This window comes from Pristiophorus japonicus, chromosome 17 (genome assembly GCF_044704955.1).
Source record: "Pristiophorus japonicus isolate sPriJap1 chromosome 17, sPriJap1.hap1, whole genome shotgun sequence".
NCBI lineage: Eukaryota > Metazoa > Chordata > Chondrichthyes > Pristiophoridae > Pristiophorus > Pristiophorus japonicus.
In genome coordinates, this window is record NC_091993.1 from 66,822,504 (window position 1) to 66,845,323 (window position 22,820).

At 47.8% G+C, this 22,820-nt stretch overlaps 1 protein-coding gene across 4 annotated transcripts in view; it reads right to left on the reverse strand.

Annotated features, from left to right (window-relative positions):
- LOC139228201 (synaptonemal complex protein 1-like) overlaps positions 1–22,820 on the reverse strand; it is a 395,567-nt gene that overhangs the window by 24,096 nt on the left and 348,651 nt on the right. For all 4 annotated transcript variants that reach the window (XM_070859384.1, XM_070859385.1, XM_070859381.1 and 1 more), the window contains one exon: positions 987–1,073. In XM_070859384.1, coding sequence (XP_070715485.1) covers positions 987–1,073 — 87 coding nt within the window. The remainder of the gene's footprint in view (positions 1–986; positions 1,074–22,820) is intronic.

A 22,820-nucleotide genomic window follows, 5' to 3' on the forward strand; every position in this document is an offset into this window, starting at 1 on the left:
TTGTTACAACATGTATCCCTTTTTAAGAAGTTATACAATAACTATCCATAGTCCCAAGAATTTGGTCTTGTTTATGTGATAGCTACTTCAAATTTAGTAATTAACTACTGTGTCCACATATGTTCATTGTTAGATTACCAAGCTATGCTCAAAAGGGCAGATGCCATTTGTTTATGCAATGGGAAATCCAAATTAGACAATTGTCTTATTTTAAGAAGTTAATAAAGCTACTTATCCAGGGTGAGCCCTTGAAAGCTAGAATTCTTTCATAGCTAGGATTCCAAATTAGCCAATTTAGCGGACTGCAATTTCAGCAATTGTCTTATTTTTAAAGAAGTTATAAGGTAGAATTCCTTCACTAGTAGCGCACCATTATCACCAGCTAGCGGCGCTAACTAGCACTGCGCAAAGGGGCAATTTCGGCCCTTTAAGCTTTATACTTTCTTCTTACAGGAGTTTACCAGACTAATCTCTCCACTGTCCCAATTGAATACTATGCAGCTACTAGAGTGGGGGTTCAGGTTCCCACAGTGCAATGGGAGCCTAATTTAAATTTATCAGATGCCATGCAGGTTTCCCAGGGCTTGGGAAACCTGGAAGTAAAAGGAAAGCACGAGTTCGGGTTCAAGAATGTATGTGCCGTTTACAGCACTCCTTGTGGGCTAGGAGGAGGATAAGAGCTCCCCCTGGCCATTCAAAGAAGCCTTCCCTCTGGCACCATGGCCTCTCTGCCCCCCTGCCGTGATCGCAGACCTTCCCCCGCCTTTCAAACACTGATGTTCTCTCCATGTTGTGATCGCAGCTGACCTCCACACCTCCTGTGATGGATGGCCGCTCTCTTCCTTCCCTCCTCCTCTGGTCTTCCCCCTGCATATTTCTGGGGATTGGCCCCAAGAGATCAACTAATATGAGATGTTACCTCTCAGGAATAACTTCTTGTGGTGTGCCCTCATGAATTTATATTTATATATTCATTCACGCCATACCTGTTGCAGTGGCCTTCCAAAGAGATAAGCAGCTTCTGAGTTTCCTTTATACAACTCTCTGAACATTTCAGATTCCGGAATCATGCTCTGTTTTAAATGATTTAAAAAAAAATAAAGTGCAGTTAACAATTCCAGTTTGTACACCAATAACTTGCATTTATATAGTGTCTTTAATGTATTAAAATATTCCAAGGCGTTTCACAGGAGTTTTATGAAAGAGAATTTGACACCGAGCCACATAAGGAGATATTAGGACAGATGACCAAAAGCTTGATTAAAAAGGTAGGTTTTAAGGAGCATCTTGAAGTAGGAGAGAGAGTTTGTGAAGTTTAGGGAGGGAATTCCAGAGTTTAGGGCTGCTGAAAATAGAGTCAATGGTGGAGCGATTAAAATAGGAGATGCCATAGTGGCCAGAATATGTGGCAGAGGCCGAGGTTAATTATAGGGCCAGAGGAATTACAGAGATAAGGAGGGGCGAGGCCATTGAGGGATTTGAAAACAATGTGAGAATTTAAAAATTGAGGCATTGCCAGACTGGGAGCCAATGTAGGTCAGCAAGCACAGCGATGATGGGTGAACAGACCTTGGTGCGAGTTAGGATACAGGCAGCGGAGATTTGGATGAGCTCAAGTTTATGGAGAGTGGAAGATGGGAGGCCAGCCAGGAGAGTGTTGAAATAGTAAAGTCTAGAGATAACAACGGCATGGATGAGGATAATACAGGTTATTTCTATGAATCTACATAGATTACTAAATATTATTTTATCATAAAATATAACTTTAATTTTTTAGTTGACTGAAAAACAATAATATTCTATGATTGTAAATATTATTTTCAGGTGAAGTGAACCCGATCAGAAATATGGATATATGGTGCTCATTGTTTAAGGTGCAACAGGTTGACGAGTTGAGATAACATAATAAATCCTAACATCATCTCAACCATCTGATATACAAATATTTGGAACACTCTTAAGAATCCATTATTCTGCACACAGAGAAAGGGAAGAATTCCTCTGTATAGTAATATCATTAATGAGTCTATGAAGATTTTTGCACTTACTCGTTAACATTTTTTTTTACGATTTCACCAGAAATTCCTATCTGAGGAAATCCTTCAGGAGCACGTTGTAACCAGAGAAATGCTTATTGTGTATTGATTTCTGACCTTTACCTTGTTTATAGAATTATAGAATTCTACAGCACACAAAGAAGCTATTTGGTCTGTGCTGGCTCTCTGAAAAAGCTATACTTAGTCCTATTTAAGAACATAAGAAATAGGAACAGGAGTAGGCCATACATCCCTTCGAGCCTGCTCCGCCATTCAACACAATCATGGCTGATCTGATCATGGACTCAGGTTCACTTCCTTGCCCGCTCTCCATAACCCCTTATTCCCTTATCGGTTAAAAAACTGTCTATTTCTGTCTTAAATTTATTCAATGTCCCAGCTTCCACAGCTCTCTGAGGCAGCTAATTCCACAGATCCACAACCCTCTGAGAGGAGAAATGTCTCCTCATCTCAGTTTTAAATGGGCGGCCCCTTATTCTAAGATTATGTCCCCTAGTTCTAGTCTCCCCCATTAGTGGAAACATCCTCTCTGCATCCACCTTGTCAAGCCCCCTCATAATCTTATACGTTTCGATAAGATCACCTCTCATTCTTCTGAATTCCAATTAGTAGAGGCTCAACCTACTCAACCTTTTCTCATAAGTTAACCCCCTCCTCTCTGGAATCAACTTAGTGAACCTTCTCTGAACTGCCTCTAAAGCAAGTAAATATGAAAACCAAAACTGTACGCTGTATTCCAGGTGTGGCCTCACCAATACCCTATACAACTGCAGCAAGACTTCTCTGCTTTTATACTCTATCCCCTTTGCAATAAAGGCCAAGATTCCATTGGCCTTCCTGATCACTTGCTGTACCTTGCTGTCCTTTTTGCTGTAACCTTTTAAATTGAGTTTTTTTTCAAATATTTATCCATTTTTGTTTTAACATTGATTGTAGATTATGCTTCTATACTACTTCCGGTGAGGCATTCCATATCCTAATCTCTCGCTTTGTTCTTTTGGTGATCATCTGTTAGCTACTGACTCAATGTCCAGTGGAAATAGCTTTTGTTGATTTAATTTATCAAATGTCTCAAAATGTGAACACTTCTATAAGGTCTCCTCTTAAGATTCATTGGGGGCAAATTTCGGTAGTGCTCCATTTAGGGCGTTAACTATTAACTTTTTGAAAAGTTAGTGCCCAGCAAAATGGCTTGCAAAATTGCAAATAATTGTGCATTTTCGCCCCAGGAGTGAACGGGTGGTGGGCGGGGGTGGGTTGGGGGGTGGAAGGGAGGTGGGAGGGGGCAATAAATTAGGCGCAAATGGCCTCAATGGGGCACTGCAGGGGCGCTATTACCAGAGAATTACTCAATTTCAATTGACTTTCATTCAATAATCAGCCTTCAATCCTTGCCTCTAACTAATTCCAGCTCTTAAAGGGGAGATAATTTCAAACTACTGCTGCTCATTTTCAACATTGCTGCATTTAAATCAGACATCACAGCAACTGAGACACTTTTGTGCGATGGCTGGTGCAACTCATGAGTCAAGGGAGAGGGCCTCGCGTTTCAATAATGTGGAATTGAAGACATTGGTGGGGGCAGTGGAGACAAGAAGGGAGTTCTTGGAAGGAGGCCATCGCCACAGGTATTCAGGGCCATGTGGCAAGGTGGTGTTGGCCAGCACTGTGGTGGACAGAACCCTGACAAAGTGCCATAAGAAATTCAATGACCTCAGTCGGATGGTGAAGGTGAGTACATGCTTCCCCACCTCCTATATACTAGCCTCTGAACCTCTGGTTGTACAAGCCATCACCTGCCCAGCATTCAATCACTAAGCATCTGCAGCTACTCATACTCACATAGAAACATAGAAACATAGAAAATAGGTGCAGGAGTTGGCCATTCGGGCTTTCGAGCCTGCACCACCATTCAATATGACCATGGCTGATCATGCAATTTTAGTACCCCATTCCTGCTTTCTCTCCATATCCTTTGATCCCTTTAGCTGTAAGGGCCACATCTAACTCCTTTTTGAATATATCGAATGAACTGGCCTCAACAATTTTCTGTGGTAGAGAATTCCACAGGTTCACAACTCTCTGAGTGAAGAAGTTTCTCTTCATCTCGGTCCTAAATGGCTTACCCCTTATCCTTAGACTGTGACCCCTGGTTCTGGATTTCCCCAACATCGGGAACATTCTTCCTGCATCTAACCCATTCAATCCCGTCGGAATTTTATATGTTTCTATGAGATCCCCTCTCATTCTTCTAAATTCCAGTGAATATAAGCCTAGTCGATCCAGTCTTTCTTCATATGTCAATCCTGCCATCCTGGAAATCAGTCTGGTGAACCTTCGCTGCACGCCCTCAATAGCAAGAATGTCCTTCCTCAGATTAGGAGACCAAAATTGTACACAATATTCAAGATGTGGCCTCACCAAGGCCTTTTACAACTGCAGTAAGACCTCCTTGCTCCTATACTCAAATCCTCTCGCTATGAAGGCCAGCATGCCATTTGTCTTCTTCACTGCATGCCAACGTTCAATGACTGATGTACCATGACACCCAGGTCTCGTTGCACCTTCCCCTTTCCTAATCTGTCACCATTCAGATAATATTCTGCCTTCCTGTTTTTGCCACCAAAGTGGATAACCTCACATTTATCCACATTATACTGCATCTGCCATGCATTTGCCCACTCAGTAACCTGTACAAGTCACTCTGCAGCCTCTTAGCATCCTCCTCACAGCTCACACTGCCACCCAGCTTAGTGTCATCTGCAAACTTGGAGATATTACATTCAATTCCTTCATCTAAATCATTAATGTACATTGTAAATAGCTGGGGTCCCAGCACTGAACATTGCGGTACCCCACTAGTCACTGCCTGCCATTCTGAAAAGGACCCGCTCATTCCTACTCTTTGCTTCCTGTCTGCCAACCGGTTCTCTATCCACTATTGTCAATAGATTATCCCCAATACCATGTGTTTTAATTTTGCAGACTAATCTCTTGTGTGGGACCTTGTCAAAAGCCTTTTGAAAGTCCAAATACACCACATCCACTGGCTCTACCTTGTCCACTCTACTAGTTACATCCTCAAAAAATTCTCGAAGATTTGTCAAGCATGATTTCTCTTTCATAAATCCATGCTGACTTGGACCGATCCTGTCACTGCTTTCCAAATGCCGTGGTATTACATCTTTAATAATTGATTCCAACATTTTCCCCACTACCGATGTCAGGCCAACCGTCTATAATTCTCTGTTTTCTCTCTTTCTCCTTTTTTAAAAAGCGGGGTTACATTAGCTACTCTCCAATCCAAAGGAACTGATCCAGAGTCTATGGAATGTTTGAAAATGATCACCAATGCATCCACTATTTCCAGGGCCACATCCTCATCTCACGCCTTGTGTATATTTACAACTATTCAACCACGCCAGGCATATCTTCCACATACATAACTGGACTCTTATTCACACAAATTCCATTTTTTTGCAACAACAACAACAACTTTTATTTATATAGCACCTTTAACGTAGTATAGCGTCCCAAGATGCTTCAAATCAGTGTTATAAGACAATTTAATAAATTTGACACTTAGCCACAATGCAGGCCAAAATGGCACCTAACAGAAGGGAGCACCAGCGGACTGGAGGGAGAAACCTCAACTGCGCGAGCTCACTGACCTTGAGGAGCGAGTACTGTGGCTCATTGGCCGGCAGATGGTGGGCGTATGGCTGGTGAAGACTTCGACCCCGCAGGGGGCAACAACGGTATCTTTACCCCCTTTCCTTTTCTAATTCCATTTCCCCGTCAAACCAGAAGGCTTTATCACTTTCCAGCTCCTGATACTGTCTGCAACGGACATGATCTTCACCGCGCGACAACTACAAGAGAAATGCAGGGGACAGCACCAACCCTTGTACATGGTCTTCTTTGACCTCACCAAGGCCTTTGACACTGTCAACCATGAGGGACTATGGTGTGTCCTCCGTTTCGGCTGCACCCAAAAGTTTGTCACCATCCTCTGCCTGCTCCACAACGACATGCAAGCCGTGATCCTGACCAACGGATCCAGCACAGATCCAATCCACATCCGGACCGGGATCAAGCAGGGCTGCGTCAACGCGCCAATGCTCTTCTCGATCTTCCTTGCTGCAATGCTCCATCTCACTCTCAACAAGCTCTCAGCTGGAGTGGAATTAAACTATAGAACCAATGGGAACCTGTTTAACCTTAGTCACCTCCAGGCTAAATCTAAGGTCATCTCATCCTCTGTCATCGAACTACAGTATACAGACAACGCTTGCGTATGCGCACAGAGGCCGAACTCAAAGCCATCATCAAAATCTTCACCGAGGCGTATGAAAGCATGGGCCTTACACTAAACATCCATAAGACAAAGGTCCTCCACCATCCTGACCCCACCACACAGCACTTCACCCTGGTCATCAAAGTCCATGGCACGGCCTTGGACAACGTGGACCGTTTTCCATATATCGGGAGCCTACTATCAGTAAGGGCAGACATCGATGACAAGGTCCAACACCACCTCCAGTGTGCCAGCGCAGCCTTCGGTTGCCTGAGGAAGAGAGAATTTGAAAACCAGGACCTCAAATCTGGCACCAAGCTTATGGTCTACAGGGCAGTAGTGATACTGGCCCTTTTATATCACTCAGAGTCGTGGACCATATACAGTCTTAACCCTAACCCCTAACCCTAACCTCAAAGCATTGGAGAAATACCACCAACGCTGCCTCCGCAAGATCCTGAAAATCCACTGGGAGGATAGACGCACCAACGTCAGTGTTTTCGCTCAGGCCAACATCCCCAGCATTGAAGCACTGACCACACGTGACCAGCTCCATTGGGCGGGCCACATCGTCCGCATACCCGACATGAGACTCCCTAAGCAAACACTCTATTCGGAACTCTTACACAGCAAGTGAGACCCAAGTGGGCAGAGGAAATGCTTCAAGGACACCCTCAAAGCCTCCTTGATAAAGTGCAACATCCCCACCGGCACCTGGGAATCCCTGACCCAAAGCCGCCCTAAGTGGAGGAAGAGCATCCAGGAGGACGTTGAGCACCTTGAGTCTCGTCGCCGAGAGCATGTAGAAATCAGGCGGAGGCAGCGGAAGGAGCGTGCGGCAAACCAGACTCTCCACCCACCCCTTCCTTCAACCACAGTCTGTCCCACCTGTGACAGAGCCTGTAATTCCTGTATTGGACTGTACAGTCACCTGAGAACTCACTTTTAGAGTGGAAGCAAGTCTTCCTCGATTTTGAGGGACTGCCTCTGATGATGATGTATAAAGCATCTGTCACCTCGCAGATGGAGCAACGGACGACAAACTGGGAGATGGCAGAGCTCTGTGGCCACGTCCTTGCTGAAGCGCAGCCTACGAACACACTGTTCCTCGGTGAAATTGATGTAGGAGAACTGCTGCCAGAAGACCCTGGGAGGCTAAGGTCTCCTGTTGCCAGCCCTATTGGGCCTTCTCCCTGTGGCCACATTTTACTTCCTTGCTCCCTGTCTTGCTCCCTGCCTTTGTCTCTGCCTAAACAGCCTCCGACGATGACGTCGGAGCAGGAGGTCGAGTGCCAACACAGCTCCCATGAAACGATATAAATGTTGTTTCAAATCTGCCCTCAATAAAACAAAGGAATGGTTAAGAGGCAGCACAGTCCTTGAAGTGAAAATCGCTGAAATCTGTCCAACAGCCACTGTGCCTATGTATTAGCAAGCTGCAAAGTGTAATGGCCAAGAAAATTTGTTTGTAAAGATGGCCCCCTTAAATAGTGCTCCTCCAGTTGACTCCCGACTGCATCGCAATAGCTGAAGCTGATGTTGTCCGCACCAGGCAGTAAGTGAGGGGCGGTAACGGGGAGCTGCGCACAATGACGACGTCATGATTGTTGGGCGCAGCTGAGCGGGGGGGCTACCGGCAGGAGCGGGGCACTACCTCTTAGCGCCTCTGCAAAACCCTCGGCCAATTTCGCGGGGGAGGCATTGTTCTCGCCGCACACGGCAAAAACTCATTTGTACCCCATTAGCAGCATGTTCACAGGAGCCCAATTTCGCCCCCTTTGTTCCAATGCATATGCAAATTAAGGGCTTAATCCCAGCTTGAGGTCCCCACTGATTCAGTTATTTGAATGTGGGCCAAACAACCTGTACAATTTGAGCATGTGTAAGGATGAGTCTATGATCTGCATAGGTGCAGTGTTGCATGACTCCTGACAATAACTTTGGTCTTCCCAATGCTGAATTTAAGGACATTTCATCTCATCCAGGACTGGATGTTGGACAATCAGTCTGACCATACAGAGGCTGTGGAGGAGTCAGGAGAGGTGGTGATGAGCTAGAGTTGGGTTTTGTCAAGGTTGTGCTTTCGGATGATTTTACCGAGGGCAACATGTACATGAGAAATACGAGAGCGCCAAGAATAGATTGAGAGGTAATGGCGGGTGAGGGGCAGAAAGAGATTCTCCGGCTATGACTGGATAGGTAAGGGTGGGATCAGGCGAGGGCAGTCTCACTCAGCTGGAGAACGGAGGAGAGACATTAGAAGAGGTTGGTATGGTTGACTGTGTCAAAGGCTGTACACAGGTCGAGAACGATGAGGAAAGATAATGCACCATGGTCAGTCCCACAGGATCTTAGGGGGAGAAATTGCGCTACTTTGCACGCCCGGGGGCCGCTAACGGGGAGACAAACAGTTTGCAACCGGGTGTGGCGAGAACAGCGCTTCCCGCGAAATACAGTGGGAGTTTGCAGCGCCCCAGAACAAAAATTGGCCCTCGCCATTGGTACTGACAATAACAGCTTCAGCAGTCGAACTTCAGTCAGATGTCAGCTGAAGGAGCGCTATTTAAAGGCGCCAGCATCCGGTAAAATTTTAGTCGGCCAATAACGTTTACTTTTTAGTTTCAAAAAGGCAGACAGGCGTTTTGACCAATTTGATTGATTTGCAATTCAAGGTGTGTTCTGGTTCTTAAAGATTCCTGACTTTCATTGAGGGCAGATTTGAAACTCCAACATTTATATCCTTTCATGGGGCTGTGCTGGTACTGAACTTCACGTTCCAGCATCACTGTTGGAGCAACTGAGGCACAGAGAAAAACTGCAAAATGTGGCCAGAGGTAAGAGAGCTAACAATGCTCTCAACAGGAGGCTTTACACTCCCAGGGTATTCTGGTAGCAGTTCACCTACATCAATTTTACAGAGGAACAGTGTGTTCGAATACTGCGCTTCAGCAAGGATGTGATCAAAGAGCTCTGCTACCTCCTGCAACCAGATCGCAAGCCTTAGACCAGGGTAAGGATGGCTCTCTCAGTGATAGTCAAGGCCACCATTGTGCTCAATTTCTACGTGAGTAGATCCTTCCACTGTGCAACAGAAGACATCTCCAACATCTCCCAGTTTGCCGTGCATTGCGGCATCCGCGTAGTCACAGATGCTCTCTACTGAAGGAGGAGGGACTACATTTCTTTCCCCATCACCAGATAGAAGCAGCATGAGCATGCTTGTGGCTTTGCCAGGATAGCAGGCTTCCCCATGGTGCAGGATGCCATTCCGTAAATGCAAAGGCTACCACTCACTTAATGTGCTGTTGGTGTGCGGCCACACACAGCGAATCCTCACCATCAATGTCCGGTGTCCTGGCAACAGCCACGATATGCCACCTCTCTTCCAGCCATCACATCAAACTGGCTGCTCAGAGACAAGGGCAATCCACTCTCCACCTGGCTCATGACACCCCTCCGCAACCCCAACACTCCTGCCCAGCACTGATATTAGAGCCATGCTGCCACCAGGAACATCATTGAGCAGCCCATCGGAGTACTCAAGCAACAGTTCCATAGCCTTGACTGCTCGGGAGAAGTCCTACAGTTTTCGGCTGAGTGGGTGTCTCTTTTCGTCATCGTCTGCTGCATGCTGCACAACCTGGCCATCATGAGAGCGCAGCCATTGCCACCAGGCATAGCTCCACCATCTCAGGATGAAGACAAGGAGGAACAGAAGCAGCGATGGAGAAGGTAGGCGCTCAATTAGCCTTCTGCAAGGGCGGTCTATGAGCACCTCATCAGACTTTGGTTCCAATGAATTCTAGGCCAATTCCAGGTTGGTCTGCACGTCCCCATCATTACATCAATTTCCCATTCCATAGCAGAGCCACAAAACTGAAATGAGAGACAGCACGAAATATGCAACATTCCAATAAAAATGTTATCATAAAACATGAACCACATATATATACAACAATTAAATTGACTATTCACCCTTGTGCAAAACCTTATATCCCCTCTTAGCACTGGCTTTACTATTCTACTGCTCTACGTAGTGTGTCCCCTATGGTTCCAACACGGCTGGTGGGAGGCTGCTGTGAGTCAGGGCCAGAGACTACAGATGGCCTTGCAGGACGCCCTCGACCAGCTCTGAGCCTTCCTCAGCTGTAGGCTGCACCACCTCAGGCTGGGTGGTAGCAGTCTGGGCTGGCTGGGTGACAGGCAGCGACAAGTGCAATGGCTTAATGGCAGTGCTGGGATCCTGAGAGAGGACAGCAGGTTCTTGCTCCACTGACCCACTGCCACTCCCTGGCGCAGGACCTCAGCATCCCCACTAATCTGCTGAGGCACAGATTGGTGGCCTCCTGCGACACCGTGAGATCCCTAGTCGACTGTGGTGGACCCAGCGATGATGGCAGCAGTCAGAGCTTGCGTGCATCCAGATGAGACTGCATGAGAGCAGTATGAGCTTCTGTGTCAGCAACCATTCTCTGTATTACAGCACTAAGACATTGCGTTGCTTCCTCCTGTGCTGCAATGGAGGCTGCCACATCACACATGACACGCGTCATAAGGTCTGGGTCCCCACGTTATCTTTGGGACTCCACCATCGTCTGCAGACTGGAAATGATAGGCTCCATGGTGTGCACATAGCTCTGTGCAATGTTGGAGGCGGACTCCTCCATGCTCCTTACCATAACCGGGCATCCTTGCCATTGCACCTATCATCTCAGACTGCATGGCCCTCACCCTTGTTGTGAATGCATCCCCATCGAGGTCCTCATTTGAGTCCTGTGCAGCAGAACTCATGCGCAAACTCACCCTCTGGGGAGCTGATCCCTGAGCTACACTTTCCCCTTGGCTTTGCTGCAGCCCGTTTGTCCCTGGTGCATCACCCAGATCAGACATCTCTACTAAGCTAACCTCGAACGAATGCGTAGTGCCAGTCTCTGAAGTGATGCCTGCAGGTGAAACATGCAATGATGTGGTGCTTGACCCCTCTTCCTCTTCCCCTTCGTCACTCTCATGGGGGAGGCTCATGAATAGGATGGACATCTGCTGGCTGATTATCTGAAAACATAAAGCTCAAGACTCGCAAGGGGGCAGGAATGAAACAGGGAATGTAGACAGTATCAGGAGCTTGAAAGTGATAAAGCCTTCTGGTGTGCGGGGGAAGTAGGATAAGAGAAGGAGAGGGGATAAAGATACTGTTGTTGCCCCCAGCTGGGTCGATGTTCATGGCGCCCACCATCTGCTGCCCAATAAGCCGCAGCACTCACTCCTCATTATCTGAGGGCTGCTGCAGCTGAGGTTCATCCCCACCTGTCCTCTGTTGCTCCCTCCTATGGTGGCCCATCTTGGCCTGCAAAAGAAAGGAATATTTGTGAGTCAGAGTCCAGCTATGTGTCTGGGAGATACACCTGCCATCATTAAATAGATGTGAATGTAGGCAAGGCGTGAAATGAGGATGTGGGTTTGACTAGTTGCAGATGTTTGGTAGATAAGTGGTGGTTTGCACAGTGTGCACAGACAGAGGTTCAGATGCTGGTATGTAGGACTTGTTGAAGCATGTACTCACCTTGACCATCTGACTGAGGTCATTGAACCTCTTGTGGAACTGTGTGTGGCTGCATTCGACATGACTACTGGCCGAGACCTCCTGTGTCACTTCCCTCCACATGGCCCTGAAGATGTGAGGCAATGGCCTCCTTCCACTTGCTGGGAAGAGCGATTCCCTCCTTTGTTCGACTGCCCCCACCAATGCCTCCAATGCTGCATCATTAAACCTATGGGCTCTCTCCCTTCGATCTGGATTTGGAGCAGCCATAGCCATGAGGTCTCTCAGTTGGTGCCAGCTCGAGTTCAGTTGGAAGAATGGTGAAAATGAGCAGCTGCAGCTTGATAGAACCTCCCCTTTAAGAGCTGGAATGAGCCAGTGTGAAGGATTGAAGGATGATTGCTGAATGCAAGTCACCTGAAATTTGGTAGAGCTCTGGTGGTAGCACTCCTGTAGTGTCCCATTGAGGTCAATGCGTTTGATTTATCACCCCCCTTCCTTCCTGGGGCATAAAGCCCAATTTAGAAGTTAAGGTTCTTTTGTGCTTGGCGCAAAATTTACAAAATTTATAAAGTTATTTTTAAATAACACAAACAGCGCTACCGAATTTCTCTCCCTTATTTTTACCAGTCACGTTTAACAACAACACAAACAATAATTTCCAATGGGCCAGGAGTGAAAAATTACTCCTACAGTGCCTTAAACCTTCCAGTCAGGTCACAAACACTCCATTACTGTAAATTGATGAAACATGCTCACAAACCTTTGCAAAAATACTTTCTGCACACATGTTCCAGTGTAACCATGCTTTTAGTGTTCGTTTCCACAGTGCTTCCACTTGGTGATGTGTGATTTATGGCCTCTTCAACAGAGGCCAAAATTTTGAGGAAGAAGGCGGGTTGGGGCGAGGAGGCTCTGGGGTGGTCAGGAAACCCAAGAGGTTTCCCGCAGGCCCTGCTGACCTTAACGGCAGGGCTTGATTTGCATGCGAGACATCGGTTTCTTGTCCGCAGCCAGCCAGATTGAGAGGCGGGTAGGCCTGTGGCTGCACAGAGGGAGGGAGGGAGGGATTGGGCCAGGCCGCTAAAAGGATGGCAGGGGGGAGGGTGTGGTCGGCCAGCGATTGGGGATCGGGCCAGGGAAAGGATCAGGAGGGGGTGGGGGAGGCAGGTAGAGATTGGATGTCAGGCTGTGCTCTTAAAAGGAAGGATGGGTCAGCCAGCAATCGGTGGTCTGGCCAAGTCATTAAACGGATGGGTGTTTTAGGTAGAGATCGGGCATCTGGCTGTGCCGTTAAAAGGATAACAGGGGTGGGGTGGGGCAGGGATGGGGGGAGGGGTGGGGGAGAGAGGATTGGGGCTAGAGCTTTGGGGGGGTGGGTGAGGTGCGGTGAAGGGAAGCATAGACGGGGCCAGATGATCGGGGTGGGTGAAGAATAGATTGGGGCTGGCTACCGGAGGATCATGGCTGGCTTCAGCATCATCGTTGACGGGGGAAAGCGAGGGGGTGGAGGAGAGGGTGGTGGGGGAGAGGGTGATGGGAGGCGTAGTGAAGTGGTCCCAATCACTAGGGGTGGGTAGATAGGATCCGTGGATCCGGCAGATAGGTATAAAAGCACTTACCTCCTGGATCCAGCAGTCCCCGTCTTGGTTTAGCTGCTTTAAATTGATGTTTCACGCATTGGGAGCGGGTTGGTCGCTTGCCCCCATCCTGCTTCCTGTCCCGCCTCTGTTAAAACCGGAAGTGGGTGGGTTGGAGGCAGGATTAGGTCAGGAATCCCATTTTTAACAATTTAACTACCCTATATTCCAATCCTACCAGTTTTTTAGGTTAAAATTCTTCCCATAGTCTGTGTTTATCTAGGTTCTACCTGAGAGGCAGGAGTAGTGGAGGTACTGGTTTCTGTGGCTACGATTTCGCCACATGCGACAGGATCGATGCGGCCGGGGATACTAGCGGTGAAAAGCCTGCTCCCGATTAGAATCCGCTCTCTCTCTGGAATCTTCCAATGGTTGCTGCGGGCTTCCCGGCCAATTAAGAGGAAGCCAGTCTGATGACATCAATTCATGACGCGTCATCAGCTGTTTTCTTTAAAGGGACTATGCCCACAATAGTTTTGACTGTTCTTTTGTCAGTGTCCTGCAGTATTGAGGAGCTGCAAACACTGAGAAGCACTGCACAAAGGTGCACCGCTGCACCCAGACTCTCCAATGACTCCCTCCAGATGTTTATGGAGAGAGTCACAGCACGCAGGGAGGTCCTCTTCCCTTCCCATGGGCGGAAGAGACATCCACAGGACACCAACACAGCCTGGTTGCACATTTCACAGGAGGCCACAAGCAGGCACGTCGTCAGAAGGACCAGGCTGCAGTGGCGCAAACCCTTCAGTGATCTCAGCAGATCACGAAGCGTTACTGCAAAGCCACACTCAACTTCATCCTGCTATGCCACTCATCACATCCCCATAACTCTGCCTTCTCTACTCTACCCCTGCACATCCTTTCTCACACCAACTTACCTTGCACTTCCCTCTTTCTCTTTATCTATATTATCAGTTCCCCATCTCACTAGCCACCCCTCTTACTCACCCTCATCCTTGTCCAATCATATTGACTAACAGCACACAAGGTTAGACACTTGGGTCCTTTAGCCAATGTTCATGTATAGTTAATGTTGATGTATTGTCAAACATTGAAATCTTTATTTTCAGGACTTTGCTTTCTTGGAAAAATTTGTGAGCACCTTTGGAAGTGGCTCAGTGAGTTGTCGTGAATGGTACCCCCCACATTGGTGATGAATGTAAAAGGAATGGGTTGGACATTGCAGTGATGCTTTATGGAGCTGGTGTGGCACATCATGTGGTAGTCAGGGCATACAGCATCAATTGAAGTAAAAGTGGCCATGGTAACGCCATCATTGGCCTCCTGGGCAGCATTGTGCTGATGTCCTGTGTATTGTGCAGCATCAGGTGATTGTGGAGAAGGTTGGTATTGTTGGTCGTGATGCTGGTGTGTTTAGTGATGTTGGTGTTGGGGCTGATCGTGGTGGGATTCTCAGGACCAAGGTGAGGTTTTTTCAAGGACATCGATGCTGCTGGAATAGATGGCAGGTGAGGTTGAGATGACAGAAGAGCCCTGTCAATGGTGAGAGAGGTTGCTCCAAGGAGGTGACAGTGAATGGAGAGTTCACTGCAAACACTTCCAAAGTGCATACAGCTCACAAATCTTTTCCGAAACATGAAGGTTTCAGCATCTGAAATTGGAAAGTGAATAGCTGTGAAATGGTAGCTTTATACCACTTCTGCAGCTGTCAACGAGCCAAAGCAATAGAGAATCACTGAAAACCCAATTCCACTTACCTGATGTGTCCCCGAGGGACAGCAAAGCCGTCAAAAGGTTGGTAAAATTGTAAGTGCCTGCTTTTAAGCCTCTTAACTAGCATTTAAGTACTTTTAAATTATGTTAATTACCTGTTGGGTCAGCTATCCAAACGGCAACCTAACAGTTGAGAAACTCACACAGAGGCGGGTTTAGAGCGGGATCCTGACCCGATGTCAATCAAAGCCATTTTGACAGCGGGCCCACCTCCAAACCCGCACTCGCAGAGCTGGGAAGATTCCGGCCTGTGCAAAAGCTCATCTTGGATTTGAGGTAGCCTTTGCCTCCCAGCAACTAATTTTTGAGATAGCTGTGTCATTTCTGCAACTGTATGGAGTCCCTATTTTCTTTTTCACATATATACAGCCATTGGAAGGGGCAGGCAGTGGAGGGAGGGTGGCAGTCAGAGGGCAAATGTCTCATTGTCCTGAAAGACAGCACCATCATCCAAGGCCCATAATAGCAATGACTATGCTGCTGGACATTGTTTTACAACAGCCATTGACCAGTACTCGCCAGAGAGAGTCTCCAGAATAAGTGGTGTGCTGCGTTCTGCACAACATTGCGCAGCATAGAGGATTGCAGGTGGAGGTGTGTGAAGAGGCTCATCACTCATCTTTGGATAAGGAGAACAGAGGAGCAGGAGGAGAAACAGGATGAAGATGGGGCACCCATCGCTTACACTGCCACCTGAATTATCTAATATCTCACAGGTTCACCTAGTGTAAGACTCAGGTTCACCTAGTACGGTCCACTCCTACCATCAGGACCACACCTCCCCACCCCTGTCCCTTTGAACTAAGCAGTCCTTTAACCACTCATCCACCCAATGAGTCCCGTCATGTATTGACATTTATTATGAAACAAATGAAAGCGTGAATTGGCACTCTGGACGCAGTAATGGGCAAGACATGGAAGTGGTACTAATCAATACATTTTATGCGGCGTTATAAAAACAGGAAGTTTAACAACATAACATTTTGTCAAACACGCATTTGCAAACCCTTGGCAAACTACAATTTCTTGAACTTGCACTTCCTACCACTTCTATTTCGTGTATCCCCTGTGGCTTCAGCAGAGGTAGAGGCAAATTGCTCAGCTCCATTGCTGACTGCAGAGCTGCTTTTGGCCTAAGTCTTCTGGGTTTTGGAGATCTTGAGGGCCTGCTAAAGACTGCTCCCCACCTGCACCTATGCAGGGCTGAATTAAGGCAGCATGTCGGGTGCTAGCTGACGGTGCTGGGGGGAGCAATGGGTGAAAAGTAGGAGCACTTTGAGTGCAGTTCACACTTCCATGTCCTCTTTCACAATCATCCCTCTCCTGGGCCAGCACCACATGACTCCTACCACTTTGATGCAGATCAGCTTGGTAGAGATCAGTGATGCGTTATAAGGCCACGATATGGTATCTGTCAGCCTGTTTAAGGCAGGAGACAAATTGCCATCCAAAGTCTGCACAGCCATGGTCATGGCCTGCAAAGGTCTCATAGTTGAGATCTGTGCTTGCACCTCCATGGAGATGGCCACTCTCTTCATGGCTGACAATCTTGCAATTCCCTGCACCACCAATCCACTACCGATGGAGTTGGACTCTTCCATCGCTCTTGTTGAAAGCGTACATGGCACATCTGTCAGTACCTGGCTAAGGCGCTGATGCACCTCTAGCATTCTCCTTCTCAAAGATAGCCCCGGGGCTCAGCATCTGTGTCCAGCTGAGCAGAGCTTGGAGGGGATTGCGCCCCAGACGTGTCTCCCACGGCTGTCCCTGCCAGTATCTGCTCGTGCTCACTTGTGAGGTGTGAATCACCTGGTGAAAACCCAACTAACTATCTAAGTAGACCCATTGAAGTGTGAATATTTGCGCTGGTGCATAGCTGTACATCCTGTGACAGTGCACCCACAGTAGCAATGAGGTCCTTTGAAAAGTTGTCCTCATCGATGTCCTGTGACACATGCTCTACGTGTGAAGGCCCTGGAAAACAAAAGAAAGGGATATGATTTAGTTGTGGAAAAGTCACAATCTTAACAATCACCATCAGTCTTCTCATAGTTCAGTCATTGATGAAATAAAGTCAGAATATGTATACCAGAGATATTGGTAATTCTATCATCAAATATATGTGAGCTCCCTGTCTCTCTAACTGACTGAGAGGGACGCAGGTGTACCACTTATCTACAGGGCCTCCTCCTCCATATCAGTTAGTTGGACTATTTGTGGCAGGCCAATTCCAGTCCTCTTCCTGCTCCTTTGCATTTTGCACTCTCTTTATCTACAAGAAGTGAAGAAACAGACTTATTAACGAGTGAAGATCGGGTATTCACCCAAAGGATGCAGTGCATTCGTCATCGATGCCTGTTCTTGTTGATAGGAGGCTCCCGAGATATGGGAAGTGGTCCACGGTGTCCAGGGCCGCTCCGTGGATCTTGATGACTGGGGGGGGGGGGCGGCGCCAGTGCAGCCTTCGGCCACCTGAGGAAAAGAGTGTTTGAAGACCAAGCCCTCAAAACTGCCACCAAGTTCATGGTCTACAGGGCTTTAGTAATACTTGCCCTCCTGTATGGCTCAGAGACATGGACCATGCACAGTAGACAACTCAAGTTGCTGGAGAACGATGTCTCCGCAAGGTCCTACAAATCCCCTGGGAGAAGAGGCGCATCAACATCAGCGTCCTCATTCAGGCTAACATTCCCAGCATTGAAGCACTGACCACACTCGATCAGTTCTGCTGGGCAGGCCACATAGTTCGCATGCCAGACACGAGACTCACAAAGCAAGTGCTCTACTCGGAGCTCCTTCACGGCAAACGAGCCAAAGGTGGGCAGCGGAAACACTACAAGGACATCCTCAAAGCCTCCTTGACAAAGTGCGACATCCCCACTGACACCTGGGAGTCCCTGGCCCAAGACCGCCCTAAGTGGAGGAAGTGCATCCGAGAGGGCGCTGAGCACTTCGAGTCTCAACAGCGAGAGCATATTGAAATCAAGCACAGGTAGCAGAAAGAGTGAGCGGCAAACCAGTCTCACCCACCCTTCTCTCAACGACTATCTGTCCCACCTGTGACAGAGTCTGTGGCTCTCGTATTGGACTGTTCAGCCACCAAAGAACTCACTTCTAAGTCTTCCTCGATTCCGAGGGACTGCATATGATGATGATGCAGTGCATTCAGTAAGGGTGACTATGAGACACATGCATGACAATGCATCAGGATTGGGTGAGTGGCAAAGGTGGATGAATAAATAGTATTGTGCATAAAAAGTGAAGGCTGGGTGCTGCTGCAAGTTGGGTGGGTATGATGTGATGGAGAACGCTTAGCAAACAAAGTGAAAGGGACGGGAGCTTAAACCACAGGATGCAGTTGCATAAACAAAGGTACTCACTTTTGCTGACCCGGTTAAGTCATTAAACCGCTTTCTACATTGCATCCAAGACCTGGGCACAACGCTCCTGCTGGTCACCTCCTCAGCTACCTCCAATCACGCTTTCTTGATGCGAGCCAGAGGTTTCTTCCTCCCATTACTGGGGAAATGTATATCCCTCCTGCTCCTGCCTGCACCAGCTGTAATTCCAGTGATGTGTTATTGAATCTGGGTGTTGCCTTTGCTCTATGTCCACCAACCATCCTAAATACCTCCAATTTCGATGTGTGCATTGTTCCTTTAAATACAGCTGAGATTGTACTATGCAGGTGGGCATACCCGTTGCACAGCTTGGAGACGTGAAACCCGGAAATCAAAATGAATTGCTTCATTGGAGTTGAGATCGCAGATTGAACTGTGCTGGGAAAGACAAATTGATAGTTCAGGCCCTTGTGTGCCTGTCTGCACTGGGGTGGGGTGGGTGGGTGCTGTGCGCAAATTGGCTGCCGCATTTCCTTATATTTCAACATAGCTACATTTCAAAAGTGCTTCATTGGCTGCGAAGTGCTCTTAAGTCATGCTAGCCACTCTATAAAGGCAAGTTCTTGACTTTGTCATAAAACCTCTGCAAGGAGAGTTCGTCCCTTTGTGATTTTTTCCCCAGAACATTATGACCTTGTGTTAATCCAAATCGGTATGTCTAATAACATGAAGTAAGGCAGCCTCATGTATTTATGTTTGGAGCTATCCATGATAATATAAAGTTGAACTGTTATCACTGGACAACATTTGTTCAATATACACTGATAGGTATATTTTGAAGGTATACTTCCCACCATTTACTACATAATTATATTGTCCACACTTATCATGGGCAGCTGTCAATATCAGCCAAATGGCACTAACCATTTGTCATGACCATTGAAATCAATTACAAAGGTGTGGCTTATAGAAACATAGAAAATAGGTGCAGTAGCAGGCCATTTGGCCCTTTGAGCCTGCACCACCATTCAATATGATCATGGCTGATCATGCCACTTCAGTACCCCATTCCTGCTTTCTCTCCATATCCCTTGGTCCCTTTAGCCGTAAGGGCCACATCTAATTCCCTTTTAAATCTATGTAACGAACTAGCCTCAACAACTTTCTGCGGTAGAGAATTTCACAGGTTCACAATTCTCTGAGTGAAGAAATTTCTCCTCGTCTCGGTCCTAAATGGCTTACTCATTATCCTTAGACTGTGACCACTGGTTCTGGAATTCCCCAACATTGGGAACATTCTTCCTGCATCTAACCTGTCCAATCCCGTCAGAATTTTATATGTTTCTATGAAATACCCTCTCATTCTTCTAAATTCCAGTGAATATAAGCCTAGTCGATCCAGTCTTTCTTCATATGTCAGTCCTGTCATCCCGGGTATCAGTCTGGTGAACCTTCGCTGCACTCCCTCAATAGCAAGAATGTCATTCCTCAGATTAGGAGACAAAAACTGCACACAATACTCAAGGTGTGGTCTCACCAAGGCCCTGTACAATTGCAGTAAGACCTCCCTGCTCCTATACTCAAATCCCCTCGCTATGAAGGCCAGCATGCCATTTGCCTTCTTTACTGCCTGCTGTACCTGCATGCCTACCTTCAAAGACTGATGTACCATGACACCCAGGTCTCGTTGCACCTCCCCTTTTGCTAATCTGTCACCATTCAGATAATAATCTGCCTTCCTGTTTTTGCCACCTGATACGTCCTTACTATACAGTATAAATGCACACGAGGCCCATGCTTGAGAGAAGGTCAGTCTGTGACCTGTCCTTTATTTCATAGCACTCAAGTGATGGCAGTGGGTGGAGCTTCCCCTTTTATATCTGAAGGTCTAGGTTAGGAGTGTCTCCCACAAGGTCACCACCTAATGGTCATTATTCTCACAGTGTACAACTTAGGTCAGATTATACATGCGTTACAATGCTGGTTGAATACATGACATCACCTACCCCCAAAGTCTGATTGGGATCACAGGTTGAGTCTCTCTGGTGGTTTACGCTCCCTTGTAGAGCGCCTGAGTTGGGGCTCCGGTTGTTGGGCGCTGGCCTGAGCGTCTGCTGTTTGCGGTGCCTCAGGCCTGTCCGGACTGCCCACAGTGACTGGGCTCTCCTCCCTTTAGTTCCTGTGTTCGGTCACCTGTGGTGGAGTGAACTCTACATCGTGTTCTTCCTCTGCTTCTTCTATGGGGTTGCTGAACCTCCTTTTTGTTTGATCCACACGTTTGCGGCAGGTTTGTCCATTGGTAAGTTTAACTACCAGAATCATATTTCCCTGTTTGGCAACCACAGTGCCAGCGAGCCATTTAGGCCCTGCAGCGTAGTTGAGGACAAAAACAGAGTCATTTATATCAATACATTGCGCCCTCGCATTCCTGTCATGGTAGTCATAATGTGACTGGCGCCTGCTCTCGACAATTTCTTTCATGGTGGGGTGTATAAGGGATAACCTGGTTTTGAGCGTCCTTTTCATTAGCAGCTCTGCTGAGCGAGTGTGGTCGGGATCTGTAGGCCAACAGGAGGCGTGGTAAGCGGCATTGTAGGGAACCCCCTTGGATTCTGAGCATCCCTTGTTTGATTATCTGCACTGCTCGTCTACCTGGCCGTTTGAGGCCGGCTTGAATGGTGCCATTCTAACATGGTTAATTCGATTGCCTGCCATGAAGTCCTGGAATTCAGTGCTTGTGAAGCACGGGCCATTGTCGCTGACCAAGATGTCCGGTAGACCGTGGGCAGTGAACATTTCCTGTAGACTTTCTACCGTAGCAGAGGATGTGCTTGAATTTAAAATGTCACACTCGATCCATTTGGAGTAGGTGTCTACGACAACCAAAAATATTTTTCCCATGAAAGGACCTGCGTAGTCCACATGGATGCGTGACTAAGGCTTGGCAGGCCATGGCCCGGGGCTAAGGGGGGCTTCCCTGGGCGCATTGCCCAGCTGGGCACATGTGTTGCACCTGCGAACACAAAGTTCCAGATCTGCGTCTATCCCTGGCCACCAAACGTGTGACCTAGCAATTGCCTTCATCGTGACAATGCCCGGGTGCTCATTGTGGAGTTCTCTGATGAACACCTCTCTGCCCATCTGGGGCATGACTACGCGGTTTCCCCACAGTAGGCAATCGGCCTGAATCGAGAGTTCATCCTTGCGCCTGTGAAATGGTTTAAATTTCTCAGGGCATGCCCTGTACGTGGCTGCCCAGTCCCCATTCAGGACACATTTCTTGACTAGAGACAATAGCAGGTCACTATTTGTCCAGACTTTAATCTGACGGGCTGTCACAGGTGAGCCTTCGCTTCCGAAAGCTTCAACAGCCATGACCATTTCAGCTGCATGCTCGGCAGCCCCCTCAGTGGTGGCTAGTGGGTGCCTGCTGAGCGCATCGGCGCAGTTTTCGGTGCCCGGTCTGTGCCGAATTGTGCAGTCATAGGCGGCCAACGTGGGTGCCCACTTCTGTATGCGGGCCGATGCGTTTGCACACATGGTCTTGTTGTCGGCCAAAAGGGACGTTAGTGATTTGTGATTTGTCTCCAGCTCAAATTTCCTGCCAAACAGGTACTGGTGCATTTTCTTTACTGCATATACACATGTGAGTGCCTCCTTTTCTACCATCCCGTAGCCCCTTTCTGCCTGGGACAAACTTCTGGAGGCATAAGCTACCATCTGTAACTGACCCTTGGCATTGCCATGCTGCAACACACACCCGACACCATAGGACGACGCATCGCACGTTAACACAAGTTTCTTACATGGGTCATATAGCGTTAACAGATTGTTGGAACATAACAAATTGCGTGCTCTATTAAAAGCCCTATCCTGGCTGTCCCCCCAGACCCATTCGTGACCTTTGCGTAGGAGTACGTGTAGCGGCTCTAGCAGCGTGCTCAATTTGAAAAGAAAGTTACCAAAGTAGTTCAGGAGCCCTAGGAACGAACGCAGCTCCATCGTGTTACGGGGTCTGGGTGCTCTCTGGATCGCTTCCGTCTTGGACGCAGTAGGGCTGATCCCGTCGGCTGATAACCTCATCCCCAGGATTTCTACCTCTGGAACTAGGAAGACGCACTTCGCCTTTTTCAGTCGCAGCCCTACCCGGTCCAGTCTGCGTAGCACCTCCTCCAGGTTGTGGAGGTGTTCCTCAGTATCGTAACCCGTAAT